The sequence below is a fragment of the Choloepus didactylus genome, chromosome 1 (genome assembly GCF_015220235.1).
Source record: "Choloepus didactylus isolate mChoDid1 chromosome 1, mChoDid1.pri, whole genome shotgun sequence".
NCBI lineage: Eukaryota > Metazoa > Chordata > Mammalia > Pilosa > Megalonychidae > Choloepus > Choloepus didactylus.
Window position 1 is genome coordinate 205368638 of NC_051307.1, and position 19817 is coordinate 205388454.

The 19817-nt window shown below is 36.8% G+C and overlaps 1 protein-coding gene across 11 annotated transcripts in view; it reads right to left on the reverse strand.

Moving 5' to 3' along the window:
• The window catches only part of PBRM1 (polybromo 1), a 184168-nt gene that overhangs the window by 39786 nt on the left and 124565 nt on the right, over positions 1–19817 (reverse strand). For all 11 annotated transcript variants that reach the window (XM_037797937.1, XM_037797922.1, XM_037797930.1 and 8 more), the window contains 3 exons: positions 15265–15422; positions 14317–14580; positions 1787–1932 (listed from right to left, as the gene is read on the reverse strand). In XM_037797937.1, coding sequence (XP_037653865.1) covers positions 1787–1932; positions 14317–14580; positions 15265–15422 — 568 coding nt within the window. The remainder of the gene's footprint in view (positions 1–1786; positions 1933–14316; positions 14581–15264; positions 15423–19817) is intronic.

The window sequence follows — 19817 nt, forward strand, 5'->3', positions numbered from 1 at the left end:
ATGCACTTTAACCCTAGTTTTGCTGCCTTTCTGACCTCATCTCCTATGTAAGTCACACATCACTCACTCCCGTAGTAATACTAGTTGTCTCTGCTGGTTTGAACAGGCCAGGCATATCCTTGTCTCAGGCCTTCACAATGACTGTTCCCTCTGCCTAAAACACTTTCTCCCCAGATTTACACATTGCTCACTCAGTTTCTTCAAATGTTGGCTCAACTGTCAAGGTTCTCAATGAGGTCTATATAGACAATCATTTAAAGAGCTGTGCTTCCCTGCTTTGACGACATCACCCCAAGCCCCATTACAATGCTCTAATTTTTCCATAGCATATATCATGATCTAACATACAATACAATTTATTAATTCATGATGTTTATTGTTTATCTCACCACTATAACAAAGCTTCATGGTACTAAAAATATTTGTTTTATTCACTTAGGTATCCCCAAGGCCTGTGTTCTGGTTTGCTAATGCTGCCATTATGCAAAATACCAGAAATGGATTGGCTTTTAAAAAGGATTTATTTGGTTACAAATTTACAGTCTGAAGGCCGTGAAAATCTCCAAGTTAAGGCATCAACACAAGCAAACCTTCACCTAAGGAAGGCCAATGGCATCTGGAAAACCTCTGTTAGCTGGGAAGGCATGTGGCTGGCATCTGCTGATCCCGACTGTGTTCCAGCTCCTCTCTCAGCTCCTGTGCATTCTTCAAAATGTTGCTCTTGGGGCGTTTTGTCCTCTCTTAGCTTCTCCAGAGCAAACACTGGGCTAGCATCTCCAAAATGTCTCTCTCAGCTGCAGCACTGAGTTCCTTCTGTCTGAGCTCTTATAGGGTGCTCCAGTAAACTAATCAAGACCCACACTGAATGGGTGGGGCCACACCTCCATGAAAATAATCTAATCAGAGTTATCACCTACAGTTGGGTGGGTCACATCTTCATGGAAACAACCTAATCCAAAGGTTCCAACCTAATTAAGACTAAATACATCTGCCCCACAAGACTGCATTAAAGAACATGGCTTTTTCTGGGGGACATAATATATCCAAACCAGCACAGCCTGGCAAACAGTAGGTGCATAATAAACGCCTACTAAATGATGAACAAATACGAAGAGGAAAGTGAAGCTCAGAAAGGCAAATCATTTACCTAAGGACATGAAATTAACAGAGCTCAGACTTAAATCAAGATCTCTGGAACCAACCACATATTCCTAACTACTATACTCTACTGCCAGACCCACACCTGTCTCCTTTACTGCTATTTTATACCACCTGACCATACTTCCATTCATTCACCATTCACTTGTACATCAAAGATCTGAGCCCCTATTATGTTTTATGTACTATGCTAGGAGCAGGCATTACAAAGGTGAGCAAGAAGAGGACCCCTACTCTCAGGGTATTTGCAGTCTGGTTTGGAAACCTGACAGTAATCTAATAAAAACTAATATGTGATATGTACTCTGTGTGTAACAGTGAGACCCAAGATAGGAGGAGATAGGGAAAGATTACTTAAGGAAGTGTCATTTCAGATTTAAGCTATAAGAGTTAACCAAGTGAAGTGGGTAGGGAGTTTTCTGAGCTGAGTTCAGTAAATGGCAGGAGAGGGGCAAAAAGGAGCCTGGGGGAGGTATCTAAAGAAGGAAGTGTGGTTGGAGGTGAAAGGAAAAACGAGATGAAAGGAGTGGAAGGACTTTTGTTTGTCTTCATCCTAAGAGTGATGAATTTCTACTGGCTCCAAATCTCTCAGACTCAACCTTATTTTCTCTACTTCAATGACACTTACCTGCCCACACGAGGGCGCACCAAGCCATGTGATTTGATAAAGACACAGTCACCAATTTTCAGCCACATGTCATTGTAACGGAGCTGTTCAAAGTAGTGGCAACCTGGTTCACCATTGGACATTTCTACAGGGACATCTTCTTTCTCCTGTGGTAAAGGAAACTGGTGAAGAAAGGCAACTGACAAGGAGTAGAGAGAGGAGGTAAAAAAGGAAAGCAGACTTTCCTTCACATTAACTTGAAAAGGAAAAAAAAATTATATAAATAGAAGACTTGATGAATGTAGGAAACCAAGATCAGGCTCTTTGAAATCAAACTAAGTTTTATCAACTATTGTATCCATTTAAAATTTCTCATTAATTTTCATAAACTAATGTTATCTCAAGATGCTTTTATCCCCATCTCCCCCATTCCCATAAGCTTTAGCAAAAAAATACTGGAGAGTATTTATTAGCATTCAGATGCAGACTGATTCATGATTACAGAGCATAAGGAGCAAATTCTATACAAGTTTCCTTTTTTTACCACAATTTATTGAGCTCCCTTAATTTCTTAACATTAACAATTGATAGATTTAAATTTTTTATTATTTTGATTTATTACAACATAGAAAGGAGTAGAACAGCTTCTGTGATATATACACATTTAGTTTTTATTATTAATAAATGACAGTCTCTCATCTACTGGCTGCTGTTATGTTGGTCAAATTACTTGACCTCTTGAGCCCTAGTTTCCACAATTGTAAAATGAAGATAATGATAGTGTGCTTACCAGATGGATTGTTATAAAGCTTAAATGACACAATCCATGCAAAGTACATAGTACAATACCTAACTCATGAAAACCACTTAATAAACATTCATTATTAATGTGATTTTATATAGTCGTCACAAAAAAAAAAAAAAAAAGGAAAATTAAAAAAAAAGAACAATTAAAAAAAGGGGAGAAAACAAGAACCATCATTTACTGGGTACCTAGCAGGTAACAGGTACAGGGCTAGGTACTTTATACATTAACATGAAAACCTAAGTTGAAGAAACTTCAGAGACCCACAATTTTCTACTGCATCTCCCTGCCTGAGAATGTTCCAAACTCCAAACTTTAAAAAACAAACAAACAAAAAAAACAACTCCTTTAGAATGTCCAAATAATTTCTTTTATGTTCTGACCTTTATGATTTCAAACATGACCTACAAATGATCTTCTTGGAAAATCTTTAAAAATGAGAGGTTCTCCATATACGCCACATAAGCGACATCTGAAGGAATGAAGTTATAAATAAAATAACTCCATGAGATTAAAAATGTGTTTTTCTTTTGGGAATGGGTTATATTCTAAAGTTATCCTTTAAAAATGTTCCTGTATTGGAAGATTGTGGAATAGGATAGGCAGAACTCACTCCTCCACCATAAAACAACTAGAGACCAGGCAAAACTCACCAAAGCAGCAGTTCCAGAGTCTGGGTGACCAGAAAAGGACCTCTGCTTTATATAAGGAAGACCTGGATGGAAAAGTCGGCGTGAGCGTACTGAATCATGAACATCTCTAAGGTCCACCACTGTGCAACAGTTAGATCAGGCAGCTGAAAAGCAGCACACTTCTGCTTCAGAGAGGTGGGGGAGGCATTCCCTTCTGACCCACAGCCTAGCATTCCTATGTGGGAACCTGGGAATCAGTAGACTCATCTTAGCCATATACAGAGACCCTGCTGCAGTGCCCAGTGCCTATCCCCTATCCCTGAGGCAGGCTGCTACGGGCACCCGGACTTGGGGGAGTCTAGGAAGCCCTCACCTCAGGAGGAGAGGAGGATGCAGAGCAGAGCTGAACTGACACTTGGCTGGCAAGAGAAACAAGACTGGGTCCTGCTGCCTCAATCCTTTATACATAGGGGCTCAGGGTACCAACTGTGTACACATGCAGAAAGGCAGGAGCAAGGGGGCTGCATTGCAATGCCAGGCACTTTTCCCCCACCCCTGAGACAGTCTTGCTGGACGGTGAAAAGCAGAGCACTCCTGGGCTGGCTGTTAACTGGTAAAGTCGAACCTCCCAGTCCCGCAGCCCAGAATCTTTCCACACAGGAGTCTGGGAATTACTAGACCCATCACACCTATAAACTGGAGTCTTTGCCATGGTGTACAGTGCCTACCCCCTACAACTGGAGCCAGTGGCTTCCAGCACACCTGGGGAGCCTGTGGTCTTGACTGGAATTTCACATGGTCTGAATCCTGCAGAATGGATTGCCACAGTCGAGGAGAGGCAGAGTTGTGGGGGAGAGATGGCCCAAGAGTGCCATCTGCTGGGAAGACAGTGAAAGTGTGGACTGGCAGTCTGCTTCTCTGCCCAGCCTCCAACAGACTTCCGAAAAGGGCTGCTCCGTCTGAGCTAGGCCCTGACCTTCATTTGGCTGGGAATTACTGACAAACCAAGTGCCAAAGGAGACCTTCAACACAAATCCAAGCAAAAACAAAATAGTAGGTGAGTGAGGGAAACCAACTTTCAAAATAACCTTAACAAGATAATCAAATGCCAAGAAATGAGCAAAAAAATCACAAACCATGTTAAGAAGCAAGAAGATATGGCCAAGCCAAATAATCAAATTCAAAAGCCAGAGGACACACAGAATTTAGAACTCAATCAAAAATGTTCAAACACATCTCCTAAATAACTTCAATGAGTTGGCTAAAGAGATAAAGGATATCAAGAAAACACTAGAAGAGCATAAAGAAAAATTTGAAAGAATAAATAGAAAAACAGCAGACTTTACAGAAATGAAAGATACTGGAGATCAAATAAAAACATACTAGAGACACACAATAGCAGATCTGAGGATGCAGAAGAATAAGCAATTTAGAGGACAGAACAACTGAAGTTGAATGCACAAAAGAACAAATGGTGATAAAGATGGAAAATTTTGAAGTGGATCCCAGGGAAATGATGGAAAAATGAAACACACAAATACAAGAATCACTGATGTCCCAGAAGGAGAAGAGAAGAGTAAAAGGCCAGGAAGACTATTTGAGGAGATAATTGGGAAAAACTTCCCAACCCTTATAAAAGCCATAAATATGCAAATCAAGGAAGCCCAATGAACTCCAATTAGAATAAATCCAAACAGACCCATTCCAAGACACATATTAACCCGACTGTCAAGTGCTGAAGAGAAGGAGAGTCCTAAGAGCAGCAAGACTAAAAGCAAGTTCACTATATACAAGGGAAGCCACATAAGACCAAATGCTGACTATTCATTGGGCACCACGGAGGCAAGGTGGCAGTGGTATGATATATTTAAGATTCTGAAAGAGAAAAATTGCTAGCCAAGAATTCTTTATCCAGCAAAGCTGTCCTTCAAAAATGAGTTTAAATTTTCACTCATAAACACAGATAAATGCTAAGAGAATTTGTTAACAAGAAATCTGCCCTGCAAGAAATACTAAAGAGAGTTGTGTTGGCTGGAAAAAAAAAAAAAAAAAAAAAAAAAAAGACAGGAGGGAAAGACTTCGAGGAGAGTATGGAAATGATGATTATCAGTAAAGACAACTAAAAGGACAAAAAGAGAGATAAATACTAGATCTGACAAATAAAAGCCAAGGGATAAAATGGTTGAAGAAAGGACAGCTTTTACACTAATAACATTTAATGTTAATGAATTAAACTCCCCAATAAAATTCACAGATTGGCAGAATGGATTAAAAAAATATATGATCTATCTATATGCTGTTTACAAGAGACTCACTATAGACCCAAAGATACAAACAGGCTGAAAGTAAATGCATGGAAAAAGATATTCCACACAAGCAATAACCAAAAAAGCCGGAGTAGCTATACTAATATCAGATAAAATACACTTTAAAAGCAAAGACGTTATAAGAGAGACAAGGAAGGACACTACATATTGATAAAAGGGGTAATCCACCAAGAATAAATGACAATCATAAATGTTTATGCACCCAATCAAGGTGCTCCAAAATACATGAGGCAAACACTGGCAAAACTGAAGGGAGCAAGAGACATTACTACAAGAGTGGGAGATTTCAACACACCACTCTCTTCAACAGACAGAACAACTAGACAGAGGGTCAATAAGGAAATAGTGAAACTAAACAATATGATATATGAATTAGACTAACAGACATATAAATCATTGCCTCCCCAAACAGCAGGATATGTATTCTTCTCAAGTACTCATGAACATTCTCCAGGATAGATCAAATATTGGGGCACAAAACAGGTCTTAATAATTTAAAAAAGAACAAAATTATTCAAAGCACATTCTCCAATCACAATGGAATGAAGTTGGAAAACACTAATCACCGAAGAACTGGAACTTTCACAAACATATGGATGTTAAACAACACACTCTTGAACAATCAGTGAGTCAAAGAAGAAATTACAAGAGAAAGCGGTAAGCATCTGGAAATGAATGAAAAAGAGAATACAACATATCAAAACTTACGGGATGCAGTGAAGGCAGTGCTGAGAGGATAATTTATAGCTCTAAACGCCTACATTAAAAAGGAACAAAGAGCTAAAACCAAAGGCCTAATGAGAGAAAGAGCAGCAAACTAATTCTAAAGCAAGCAGAAGAAGAGAAATAACAAAGAATTGGAGAACCAAAAAAAACCAATAGGCTCAACAAAACCAAAAGTTGGTTCCTTGAGAAGATCAAAAGATTGACAAACCCTTATCTAGATGGACAAAGTCAAGAAGAGAGAAGATGCAAATAAATAAGATCAGAAACAAGGGGGGATCATTACAACGGATCACAAATAGATAAAAAAGATCATAAGAGGATACTACATACAACTGTCTGCCAACAAAACAGACAAGTTAGATAGAAAAGTTAGATGAAATGGTAATTTCTTAGGGCCAGATGGCTTCACAGGGGAATTTTTTCAAACATTCCAAGAAGAATTAACACCATTTCTGCTCAAACTCTTCCAAAAAATTGAAGAAAAGGGAACACTACCTAACTCATTCTATGAAGCTGACAGCTCTCAAATAGTCAAATCTAAGAAAGATAATATCAAGACAGGAAAACTACAGGCCAATCTCCCTAATGAATATAGATGCAAAAATTCTCAACAAAATACTCGCAAATTGAATCCAACGGCACATTAAAGGAATTATACACCAACGACCAAGTGGGGTTCATTCCAGGCATTCAAGGGAAGTTCAACACAAGAAAATCACTTAATGTAATACACCACATTAACAAATCGAAAGGGAAAAATCACACGATCATCTTGATTGACGCTGAAAAGGTATTCAACAAAATTCAGAGTCCTTTCCTGATAAAAACACTTCAAAAGGGAAGAATCGAAGGAAACTTCCTCAAATGTTAAAGGGCATATATGAAAAACCACAGCCAACGTCATACTCAATGGGGAGAGACTGAAAGCTTTCCCTGTGAGATCGGGAATAAGACAAGGATGCTCACTGTCACCACTATTACTCAACATTGTGCTAGATGTTCTAGGCAGAGCAATTAGGCAAGAAAAAGAAATAAAAGGCATCCAAATTGGAAAGGAAGAAGAAAAACCCTTATTATTTGCAGATGACATGATCCTATATTTGGAAAATCCCAAGAAATCTACAACAAAGCTACTTGTTCAGCAAAGTGGCGGGATACAAGATCAATGAGCAAAAATCAGTAGTGTTTCCTAATTAAGTGTTAGCATGATATATTTATAAGTTATGACACTGCTGCAGAGGGTTAGTAACAGAGTGGTATGGAAAAACTACCCATTACATATAAATGACTAATAGGAATATCTTACCAACTCTACACTAATAATAGGGAGGAATAATTAGCAGCTGATAAGAGCTCTGAGATGTATTATGTTATAATTGTTTAAAGGTGAGAGTGATGATGATTGTACAACTAAGTGAAGATAATATAAGAAACTGACCGTTTATCTTGGGATAGAATATATATTAAATGAACTTAGGAACCCACTACTTAACAAATCAAGCCCTTGACTTGAGACTTGATCCTGTGAAATTTAGGGTTGTAAATAGGAGGCTGAGCCCTCCTGTAATTATGCTTAAGAGGTGCCTCCAGGCAACCTCTTCGTTGCTCAGATGTGGCCTTTCTCTCTCTAAGTCCAACTCGACAAATAAATTCATTACCTCTCCCTGCCACCAGGAACATGACTCCCAGGGGAATGAATCTCCCTGGCGAGGTGGGACATGATTCCCAGGAATGAACCTGGCCCTGGCAGCAAGGGATTGGAAATGCCTACTTGACCAAAGAGGGAAAAAAGGAAGGTAACAAGCTGAGGTCACAGTGGCTGAGAGATCCCAAATAGAGTCGAGAGGCTATCCTGGAGGATTCTCTTACGCAAGCTCCAGCTAGACATCCCAATTGGCCACAGCATGCCATGCCCTTACCAAAAGTGGTCCTCAAATACCTAGGTCCCTACCTGATATTCTATAAAAGATGCACACATTAAGTTTTCAGAAACTTAAATCCACTACAGTGTTCCCAGACCAGCCAAGTCCTAAAACCCAGAGGCAAAAGCCTCTTTAAGATCAACCATCAGATGTGGCCCCCTTCCCCATACTGTCGACACCCCCTTTTAATATGAACAAGTTAGGGTGCTCACTGCCTAGACACCCCTGAAGATGGAAAAGAGATTGGGAGGAAGGAGTAGCAACAAACAAGGTAAGATTGAACAAAGGTCTATGAATACTGAAACTTCATACATGTATATATATATTTTTGGATGCTGGGGTGTTGGAATGTCTGGAAGGAGGTAAATGACATGGTGGAACTGTAGCCTTTAGCATCCCTTGGCATTTGCTCTACAGCTGCTTGTTGAATTGTGCCTTGAAGGTCTTCACCTTTCTGTATATACCTTGTATTGCATAATAAGGAAAGAACTGAACTCGTGGAACTGTAACCCACAACGATTTTTGAAATTACCTATACGGCTGCTTGTTGAGCTATACATTGAGAGATGACACCTTTCTGCATGCATGTTATATTTTACAATAATGGAAATGGCTGAAGTTGTGGAACTGTGACCCATGACATTCTCTGAGATTTGCTCTCTAACTTTACTTTGTGAAATTGTACATTGAAAGGTATCACTGTTATGTATATATGTTAATGGAAAAAAAATCAGTAATGTTTCTATATCCTAGGAATGAGTTAACCGAGGAAGCAATTAAGAAAAAAGTTCCATTCACAACAGCAATTAAAAGAATCAAGTACCTAGGAATAAACTTAACCAAAGATGTAAAGGACCTGTACTCAGAAAACTATAAAACACTGCTTAAAGAAATAAAAAAAGGTCTAAATAGGTGGAAAGACATCCCGTGTTCATGGACAGGAATGACAGATGTTGTTAAGATGTCAGTTATATACAAATTGATGTACAAATTCAATGCAATACTAATCAAAATTCCAACAACTTACTTTGCAGAGTTGGAAAAGTTAGATATCAAATTATTTGGAAGGGAAAGGGGTCTTGAATAGCCAAGAATATCCTGAAAAAGAAGAATGAAGTGGGAGGTCTTACACTCCCTGACTTCAAAGCTTATTATAAAGCCACAGTGGTCAAAACAGCATGGTACTGACACAAAGATAGACATACTCAATGGAATAGAATTGAAAATTCAGAAATAGATCCTCAGACCTATGGTCATTTGATTTTTGACAAGGCTCCCAAATTTACTGAACTGGGATAGACTAATAAGTGGTACCAGGAGAACTGGATATCCATATTCAAAGGAATGAAACAGGATCCCTACCTCAAACCCTATAAGAAAACTAACTCAAAGTGGATCAAAAACCTAAATATAAGAGGCAGTACCATACAACTAGAAGAAAATATAGGGAAGCATCTTCAAGACTTAGTGATAGGAGGTGGCTTCTTAGACCTTACACCCAAAGCACAAGCAACGAAAGAAAAAATAGATAAATAGAAAATCCTCAAGACTGAACACTTCTGTCCTTCAAAGGACTTTGTCAAAAGGGTGAAAAGGCAGCCAACTCAATGGGAGAGAATATTTGGTAAACAAATATATGGTAAGGGTTTGATATCCTGTATACATAAAGAAATTGTACAACTCAACAATACAAGGACAAACAACCCAATTATAAAATGAGCAAAAGAAATGAATAGACATTTCTCCAAAGAAGAAATACAAATGGCTAAAAAGCACATGAAAAGATGTTCATCTTCATTAGCTATTAGGAAAATACAAATTAAAACCACAACGAGATATCATCTTATACCTATAAGAATGGCTGCTATTAAACAGGAAACTACAACTGTTGGAGAGGACGTGGAGAAAAAGGAACATTTATTCACTGCTGATGGGAGTGTAAAAAGGTATAGTCGCTGTGGAAGACAGTTTGGCAGTTCCTCAGAAAACTATATATTGAGTTGCCATATGACCTGGCAATTCCGCTACTTGGTATATACCTGGAAGATCTGAAAGCAGGGCCAAGAACAGACATTTGCACACCAATGTTCATAGCAGCACTGTTCACAATTGCCAAAAGATGGAAACAATCCAAATGTCCATCAACAGATGAATGGATAAGCAAAATGTGGTATATACATATGATGGAATATTATGCAGCAATAAGAAGAAATGAGGCCCTGGAGCATGCGATAACATGGATGAATCTTTAGGACACAATGCTGAGTTAAATAAGTCAGACACAATAGGATAGATATTGTATGATTTCACTAAAATGAATTAGAATATGTAAACTCAGTCTTAATATGTGGAATATAGAATATCTAGAAATAGACAGAAATTGGAGAAGGGGGAGTAGTAATCTTAGCATGTTTAGAATGTATAATAAGGTTAAATTTAAAATGTCTGGAAATAGATATTGGGTGAGGATAGCTCGTTACTGGGAATATAAGGAATAGTGCTGTATTGTAGGTGAATTTGGTTAAAAGGGGTTGTTTATTGGTTAAAAGGGGTTGTTTATAGTCAAATATGTCATCAATTAATGCATGTAAGACAAATGTAGGACACTGATACAAAGAGTTAATAATAGAGTGGTATGTGGGAGAAAAGTACCTATTGCAAGATACAAACTATATTTAACAGTAATACCTTAAAATTCTTTCATCAACAGTAACTGGGGTACCACTCCAATACCAGGAGTCAGTAATAGGGGAAAATAAAGGATATGGATTTTTTTTGTTGTTGTTGTTTTTTTGTATCTGTCTGATAATTTTCTTTTTGGAGTAATGAAAATGGTCTAAGAGTGTGATGATGATTGCACAACTAAGTGATGATACTGGGAAATACCGATTGTATAATTTGGATGGAATATATGATAAATGAATATATCTCAATAAAATCTGCAAAAAAAAAAAAGTTCCTGTATTGACTTCCTGGCCAGGCTACTTAAATAAAGGTATGAGACAAACAACTAGCAACTCATATATAGCAAGAACCCTGGCAACTTATGAACAGTAGAGGAGAACTCTGAGTTAATTTTCATGTAACCTTCCATTGATAATGCTTCTCCTTTTCTTAGAATTAATGTTTCTATGATTCCCAGACATAATAAAAAAATCACATTCTTTCCCAAGCTCCCTTTTTCTTACAAAACTGTTAGAAAACTAAAATGGATACTTTTTTTCCCTAAGACTTAAGAATTCAAATATTATCCAGTTCGTACATTAACAATTAAAATTTTTTTATCCTTCTTGATTATACAAAAGCAGTGTATTTGTTGTAAATAATTCAAACATTGGAACATATATAACTTAAAACCCAAATGTCATAATCCCAACAGAGATAACCATTCAGTTTAGTATATGCTTTCATATTTTGATGAATAAACAAACTTTTAAAAATAATGGTAAGATCACAAGCTATTTTGCAACTTGTTCATCATTCACTTATCTTTATATTCATATATTCTAGAAAAATTTTCATATTAATATATATAGATCTACTTTATGTCTTCCACTGACTGCACAGTAATGCATTATATGGATGTATGACAACTTATTCAATGTCTCCTCGTGGGTATTTTGGTTGGGCCTAGAAGATGTATTTATTTACAAACAGCACTGACAGCATTTATTTGTGGAGAATTCTTTGGTGTACCTGTTTAAGTACTTTTGTTGGAGCACGTTCCTTGACATTAAACTGTGGGTTCAAGGGGAATGCCATGGACAGGAACTAAGAGTGTGTTGCCTTATACCCCACATCAGGAGGCATGTATTAACAGTCTCTGGAACTTTTGCCAATCTGCTGGGCATTTAAAAACCTATTAGAGAGGTTAACTAACACATTTTCCAATGTTTTTCGGCTGCCTTCCTCCTGAAAATATCCTATTTGGTCCTTTGTCCATTTTTCTAGAGTCACTTTTTTCTAGACTTCCAAGAGGTCTTTGCAAAGTATTAGGAATGTGGTAGTCCTTAGAATGTTTTATTAACCTAACTGATATTTTCAATTGTAAACAAAATGATCAATTCATTTCTTTTAGGGCTACTGGGTTTTTTTTTTTTTTTTTTTTTAATAAAAGAAAAAAGATTATAGGAATGTATAAAAAAAACTACAGATAAATAACAAATGTACTTAGGTCAGCAATGAGTACTCTTTATATAAATATTTATATCTTACTTAGTTTGAATATGGAGTGGAGGAGAATTCAGGTTTTATTTATTTCCTTCCAATGGCTAGCAAATATTTTGAGTATCATTTGATTCCATCCTTTCCCTGTAGATTCATCACAGATTTACTAACCATTTACTCTTGGATTTAATCATGAAAAGCCTATTATTTTAATTAACTGGTCCTGTTTTGTGTTTTTTTAAATGTAGTTTTATAAAATATAGTAATATTTGGTAGGGCAAAGCTCCCTCTATAATTCTTTTTCTGGTTAGTGTCACATGATTATTCTTTCATAAGAATGCTCAAATAATTTTGCCAAGTTCCAAAAATAATTTATTCAAGCCTTTTATGTCCTTCAGTACCTTGACCAAATTTTTCCTATGGATTGCCAGTTAAGGTGATTTTTAAAAAAATGTATTCTGTTGTTAATGTGTATTGGATATTTTTTCCCATAAAATTTTTAACACTTGCTAATATATATTCAACTATCACTTCACTTTCAGAAGTCTTATAAATTATGTGTTTATAGAAAGCTACTGAAGTGATAGACTATGGATTATTTTAAATTCCCACTTGTCAAATTGTTTCCAAAAGCTTTCTTTTCTTTTTTTTTTTATCAGCACAGCTGTAGGTTTACAGGAAAATCAAGCATATGGTACAGAGCTCCCATACCACCCCCTCCCCAGTTTTCCCTATTATTAACATTTTGTTAGAATTGTTGAAACAATATTATTACGATTATACTAATTATAGACCATTGTTTACATTAGGGTTCTCTCTTTGTCCAAAAGCTGAATTTTCAGTTAAGCTTTTCAGCTTTCTTTCCCCCATAGCTAAAAAACATTTTCTTGCTTCTTCATTGTCAATATATTTACTACTTCTGTTTGTTGAACTGCATTGGCTGCTATACAGGAAAATATTAGGTAATGGTGGCATAACAAGCACCCTGTCCTAACTTTAAAGGGGAAGTGTTTTATCATTAGCTATAGTGTTGCAGGCTTTAGGCTTGGGATACAAAGTTAATTTTTTAAAAATCATATTGATGAAATCTAAAGGCTTAGAAATGTCAAAACAGGTACTGTACTTCATCAAATAATTTCTCCTTTGACCTATTATACAGTGAAATGTAGTAAGAGATTTTCCTAATTTTGAACAATCTTTTTATCTCTGGAATGAACTTTTCCTTCCTCGGTCATGCAGTTCTTAAAAGAACTAATTTGATTTTACTTGCAAAAATACTTTTTTTCCCAAGTGATTTTTGAGTCATTTGTGAGTGAGACTGAAGTTTTTGTTCTTCCTTTGTCAGGTTTTGGGATCAAGATTATTCAGGCTTTGTAAAATGAAGTGGGAAGTTTTCTTTGTCTCCGTGCTCTGAAACAGTTTAAACAGCATTATAATTATAGGTCCCTAAAATGTTAAAAGAATTCTCTATGACACTGTCTGATCTCAGTACTCTTTGCAGTGAGCTCTTTGATATCTTTCTCAAATTCTTCATGGTTATTATTCACTTATATGTTACCTATTTCCTCTTGATTCTGTTCTGGTAATTTTGTATTATCCTTGAAAATTAACAATTTTATTCAGGTTTTCAAATGTATTAGAAGTGTACACATCTTTATAGTTCTCCAACATTTTTGTGTGCTTGAGTTAAACCCCTTTCTTTTACCCCTTTATTAGGAAAGTTGTTAGTTATCTAACTCATTTGACTTGCCGAAGAATTGGCTCTTGGTTTTACTTTTAAATTCTACTATTTAATTCTTTACTGTTCTGTTTTCTAAGTATTAATTTTTGTCTTTCCTTTATAGTTTCTTTTTTTCCATTTAGTTTAAGTTTTATATTGTTGCTTTTTTCCAATTCTGAAGTTTAATTCTTTATTTTCTAGAATAGATACTTTGAAACATAAAATTCTTTTGTGTGGCTACTGTCTACATACCTTTTCCAAGTTAAAATTGTCTTCAATGCGACTGTCCTCTGAGTTGTCTGTGTTCTTCTCATCATCCCCCTTGTCTGCATTTGCAAAAACAGAGGCCACTCGGACCACAGGAAGGGGCACATCCCGAGGAACAAACCTAACTGAGCTGATGGGCATGGTCCACAGCTTAATTTTTTTAAAAGACTTGGTTTTGGCAGAATACCGTGATTCACAGACATAAACATCCTCATCTCGAAAGTTTTCTGGGCATAATTTAAAGTATTCCTGGGGAACATAAGAACAAAATTAATTATTTAGGTTAGGTGAATTTTCTTAAAACGGAAAAAAACAAAAGCAAACACCAACCACCCAGCTAAACAAAAGCAATGCTGTAAAGACTTCCTGGTGGCTAACAATAACTGGTAAATGGTTAGAGAGCTCTAGGAGTATTTCCTTTGCTATAAAATGGTCTTATTAAATATACACCCTTTTGTTTATCAACATAAATAGTTGCAATTAGCCACTAATCTCCCCTTTGAAAATACATTAATATTTCATATAGGTATAATGTTCCTTAAAGTTCCTGGGCAGGTCTCATGTTCTTATCAGATAAATATATAAAAAGTATATTTCATTAACTAAAAAGCAAACTGACAACTTATGATGACTATCTTTAAGGAAACATCACTCTCAAAAATTAGCCTGGCAGTGTAAAAAAAATTTAAGCTAATTGCACACAGCTAAACAGTTTAGGCAGCAAGTGGTCTTTTACCACCATGTTCAGGTTAATTTGTTTCCAAGTCCTTACATACAGCTATCTGTACATGGCTTGAAAAAATAAAAAATAAAAAATAAAAAATAAAAAATCAGAGTTTAAAGCAGAGTTCCTAATTTTGTAAATATCAATTTTGTGTTCTGAAATTAATCCCAGGGTATGACTGATGCTGTTGGAAGTAATGAGTTTCTTACCTTGACAAACATAACCACACATTTGCCTAGAATTTTACTAACAGGAACTTTGTTGTAATAGTCACTCTTAAAAACTTCTTTTTCTAGAAACTTTCGTGTAGCCAGGTGGAATGTTTCATTTGGCCGATAAAACCAACAGCCATACAACCATTTTTCACCTCAAAAAAAGAGAGAAAATATCACCATTAACAGAAATCAAAACGAGCATATATTCCATCAACCTATTTTGCCATGGCCTGAACCTAGCAATGCATTTATTATTATTTTTTTTTTTGGTGGCTGGTATTGGAATCATTTAGAACAATTTTGAGGTTCTTGATACATATTACCAAAATGTTTGCCAAATAAGAAATGTGAACATTACACCCATCAACAGTTATGAGATTCAAATTCATTTGAAGTGAGTAAGAGAGAAATGGAATTGGAGCATGACTAGCCAGCATTAAAACACTGGGGGTCCTTGGTTGTCCAAGAATTTATTACCTTAGGACAAACAATTAGATTTGGTACGGACGCATCATGACACAAAAATATCTATATTCAACTGACCCTTAAGCAGACAGTCCCTCACTAAAACTTCCCTTAACACTAGCACCTATAAACACCTTCATCAGATTCTCTGATTTCAGATATGTTTCCAAAAATAAAATGCCAAGTTGATTGCAAAGTGGAATGGCAAGTCTTATTTATATTATGTGTTAAAGTAGAACTACCTTTACCATGAACAAAACCGTTATCAAATGAGGATCTGACAGATTTGGATCTGACAAGTAACAAAGAATCTTCAAGAATGATTTCAGGATAGGTGTTTTAGAAAATAATCTGAATATCAACCAGAAGAGAGGCCCTTAAGGCACTTAATGAAGTTATCTAGTATTTTTACAAAAATTTTAAAAGACCCCCTTTATGATCATGTTTCAACTCAAACATTACGAATGTGAAACATCATATCTCATCTTTTTTGGGGGGGAGGACGGATTTATACACACACGTACATACACATTTCTGATTCTTGAAGAATTTTAAAAAATTATCTAAAACTTGTTTTTATTAGTCTGTTTTATTCCTTAAGCTAAGATTCCAATCAGATATTTCTGCCCTGCACAGCAAAGACTTGCTGTGGACCACTGTGGGTTCCACACAATTCCTTCCCTGCTCGCTGTGCTTCCATCCCTTTCTCTTTCACTAAAGAAAGCACTTCAGAATTTAGAGGTGGGAAGGACATTACGGAATAGTTTTAGTTTATATTCAAGGTAATCAACTTAAAACTTAAAACTTTTAACTACTACTCATAGTCAGTCCTTATAATATATTTTTTTTTTTTTTAGTTTTTAAAATTACAGTTTATTACACAAGTAATTTCATTGTAACTGATACAAAAATATAGAAATGTACAAAGTAGAAAAATGGATGTCTCATCTTCTTCACTTCCCCAACTCCCATTCTTCAGAGGCAACTCCTGTTAAATCCTTTAGCTTTGTAAGTTCACACTAAAAGAATATTACACTCTTTAAAAAAGCTGTATCTTTTGAGTTTTAGTTGATAGTAAGAAGGCATTGCAAAGTTATACTCTCTTTTCCCTCCCAAACATGCCTACAGATGTTTTGTTGTGTTTTTCTGTTTAGTGAGGTTTGACCACGATTTAGTACCACCATCGGGTGGCAGCCTAAATCACAAGCCCTTCAGAAGCAAATTCATCCTTGGCATTGCAGTCTATGAAATCCATCTTAACAATGGACAATTTTGTTCAGATGTTTTCAGATGAAGTGTTGAATGAATTTTCTTTCTTTTTCCTAACAAGAATGGGAGAGCAAGTGCACACACAAGTGAGCAAAGGAAATATCTGATGACCAGCTGTCTGGGAGAAAATCCTCTCTTCCATTAAGCCATTTCTCTCCTGCCCATCTACTCATAACCATCCAAGAACCACTGAACCTTCTTAACTCTACGAGGATCAGATGAGATAACATATGTGAAAACACCTTGCCAAATGTACAAAGCTGTGCGTTTGTGCAGGATGGTTACTATTATAGCCTGGTTACAGATTGCTTTGAGAGCCTCTTTTTGGGAGCATGGTTGATTTTTTTTTTTTTTATCTTTATTTTATTGAGATATATTCACATACCACGCAGTCATACAAAACAAATCGTACTTTCGATTGTTTACAGTACCATTACATAGTGGTACATTCATCACCCAAATCAATCCCTGACACCTTCATTAGCACACACACAAAAATAACAAGAATAATAATTAGAGTGAAAAAGAGCAATTGAAGTAAAAAAGAACACTGGGTACCTTTGTCTGTTTGTTTCCTTCCCCTATTTTTCTACCCATCCATCCATAAACTAGACAAAGTGGAGTGTGGTCCTCATGGCTTTCCCAATCCCATTGTCACCCCTCATAAGCTACATTTTTATACAACTGTCTTCGAGATTCATGGGTTCCGGGTTGTAGTTTGATAGTTTCAGGTATCCACCACCAGCTACCCCAATTCTTTAGAACCTAAAAAGGGTTGTCTAAAGTGTGCATAAGAGTGCCCACCAGAGTGACCTCTCGGCTCCTTTTGGAATCTCTCTGCCACCGAAGCTTATTTCATTTCCTTTCACATCCCCCTTTTGGTCAAGAAGATGTTCTCCGTCCCACGATGCCAGGTCTACATTCCTCCCCGGGAGTCATATTCCACGCTGCCAGGGAGATTCACTCCCCTGGGTGTCTGATCCCACGTAGGGGGGAGGGCAGTGATTTCACCTTTCAAGTTGGCTTAGCTAGAGAGACAGGGCCACATCTGAGCAACAAAGAGGCATTCGGGAGGAGGCTCTTAGGCACAACCATAGGGAGGCCTAGCCTCTCCTGTGCAGCAACCGTCTTCCCAAGGGTAAAACCTGTGGTAGAGGGCTCAACCCATCAAACCACCAGTCCCCTATGTCTGTGGTCATGTTAGCAACCACGGAGGTGGGGTAGGCGAATACCCCTGCATTCTCCACAGGCTCCTCAAGGGGGCACTACATCTTTTTTTTTTTCCTTGTTTTTCTTTTTCTTTTTTTTTTTTTAACTTTCCCTTCTTTTTTAAATCAACTGTATGAAAAAAAAGTTAAAAAGAAAACAAACATACAATAAAAGAACATTTCAAAGAGACCATAACAAGGGAGTAAGAAAAAGACAACTAACCTAAGATAACTGCTTAACTTCCAACATGTTCCTACTCTACCCCAAGAAAGTTACATAATATAGCAACATTTCTGTGAACTTGTTCCTACTATATCCATCAGAAATTAACAGACCATAGTCATTCCTGGGCATCCCCGGAACGCTAAATAGCTTATCTGTTCTTTTTGGATTATTGTTCCCCCTTCCTTAATTGCTCTCTATTGCTAGTTCTCCTGTTCCCCTACATTCTACATTATAAACCATTTGTTTTACATTTTTCAAAGTTCACATTAGTGGTAGCATACAATATTTCTCTTTTTGTGCCTGGCTTATTTCGCTCAGCATTATGTCTTCAAGGTTCATCCATGTTGTCATATGTTTCATGAGATTGTTCCTTCTTACTGCCGTGTAGTATTCCATCGTGTGTATATACCACATTTTATTTATCCACTCATCTGTTGAAGGACATTTGGGTTGTTTCCATCTCTTGGCAATTGTGAATAATGCTGCTATGAACATTGGCGTGCAGATATCTGTTCGTGTCACTGCTTTCCGATCTTCCGGGTATATACCGAGAAGTGCAATCGCTGGATCGAATGGTAACTCTATATCTAGTTTTCTAAGAACTGCCAGACTGACTTCCAGAGTGGCTGAACCATTATACAGTCCCACCAACAATGAATAAGAGTTCCAATTTCTCCACATCCCCTCCAGCATTTGTAGTTTCCTGTTTGATTAATGGCAGCCATTCTAACCGGTGTTAGATGGTATCTCATTGTGGTCTTAATTTGCATCTCTCTAATAGCTAGTTAAGCTGAACATTTTTTCATGTGTTTCTTGGCCATTTGTATTTCCTCTTCAGAGAACTGTCTTTTCATATCTTTTGCCCATTTTATAATAGGGCCGACTGTACTATTGTCATTGAGTTGTAGGATTTCTTTATATATGCAAGATATCAGTCTTTTGTCAGATACATGGTTTCCAAAAATTTTTTCCCATTGAGTTGGCTGCCTCTTTACCTTTTTGAGAAATTCCTTTGAGGTGCAAAAACTTCTAAGCTTGAGGAGTTCCCATTTATCTATTTTCTCTTTTGTTGCTTGTGCTTTGGGTGTAAAGTCTAGGAAGTGGCCGCCTAATACAAGGTCTTGAAGATGTTTTCCTACATTATCTTCTAGGAGTTTTATGGTACTTTCTTTTATATTGAGATCTTTGGTCCATTTTGAGTTAATTTTTGTGTAGGGGGTGAGGTAGGGGTCCTCTTTCACTCTTTTGGATATGGATATCCAACTCTCCCAGCCCCATTTGTTTTAAAGACCATTATGACTCAGTTCAGTGACTTTGGGGGCCTTATCAAAGATCAGTCGGCCATAGATCTGAGGGTCTATCTCTGAATTCTCAATTCG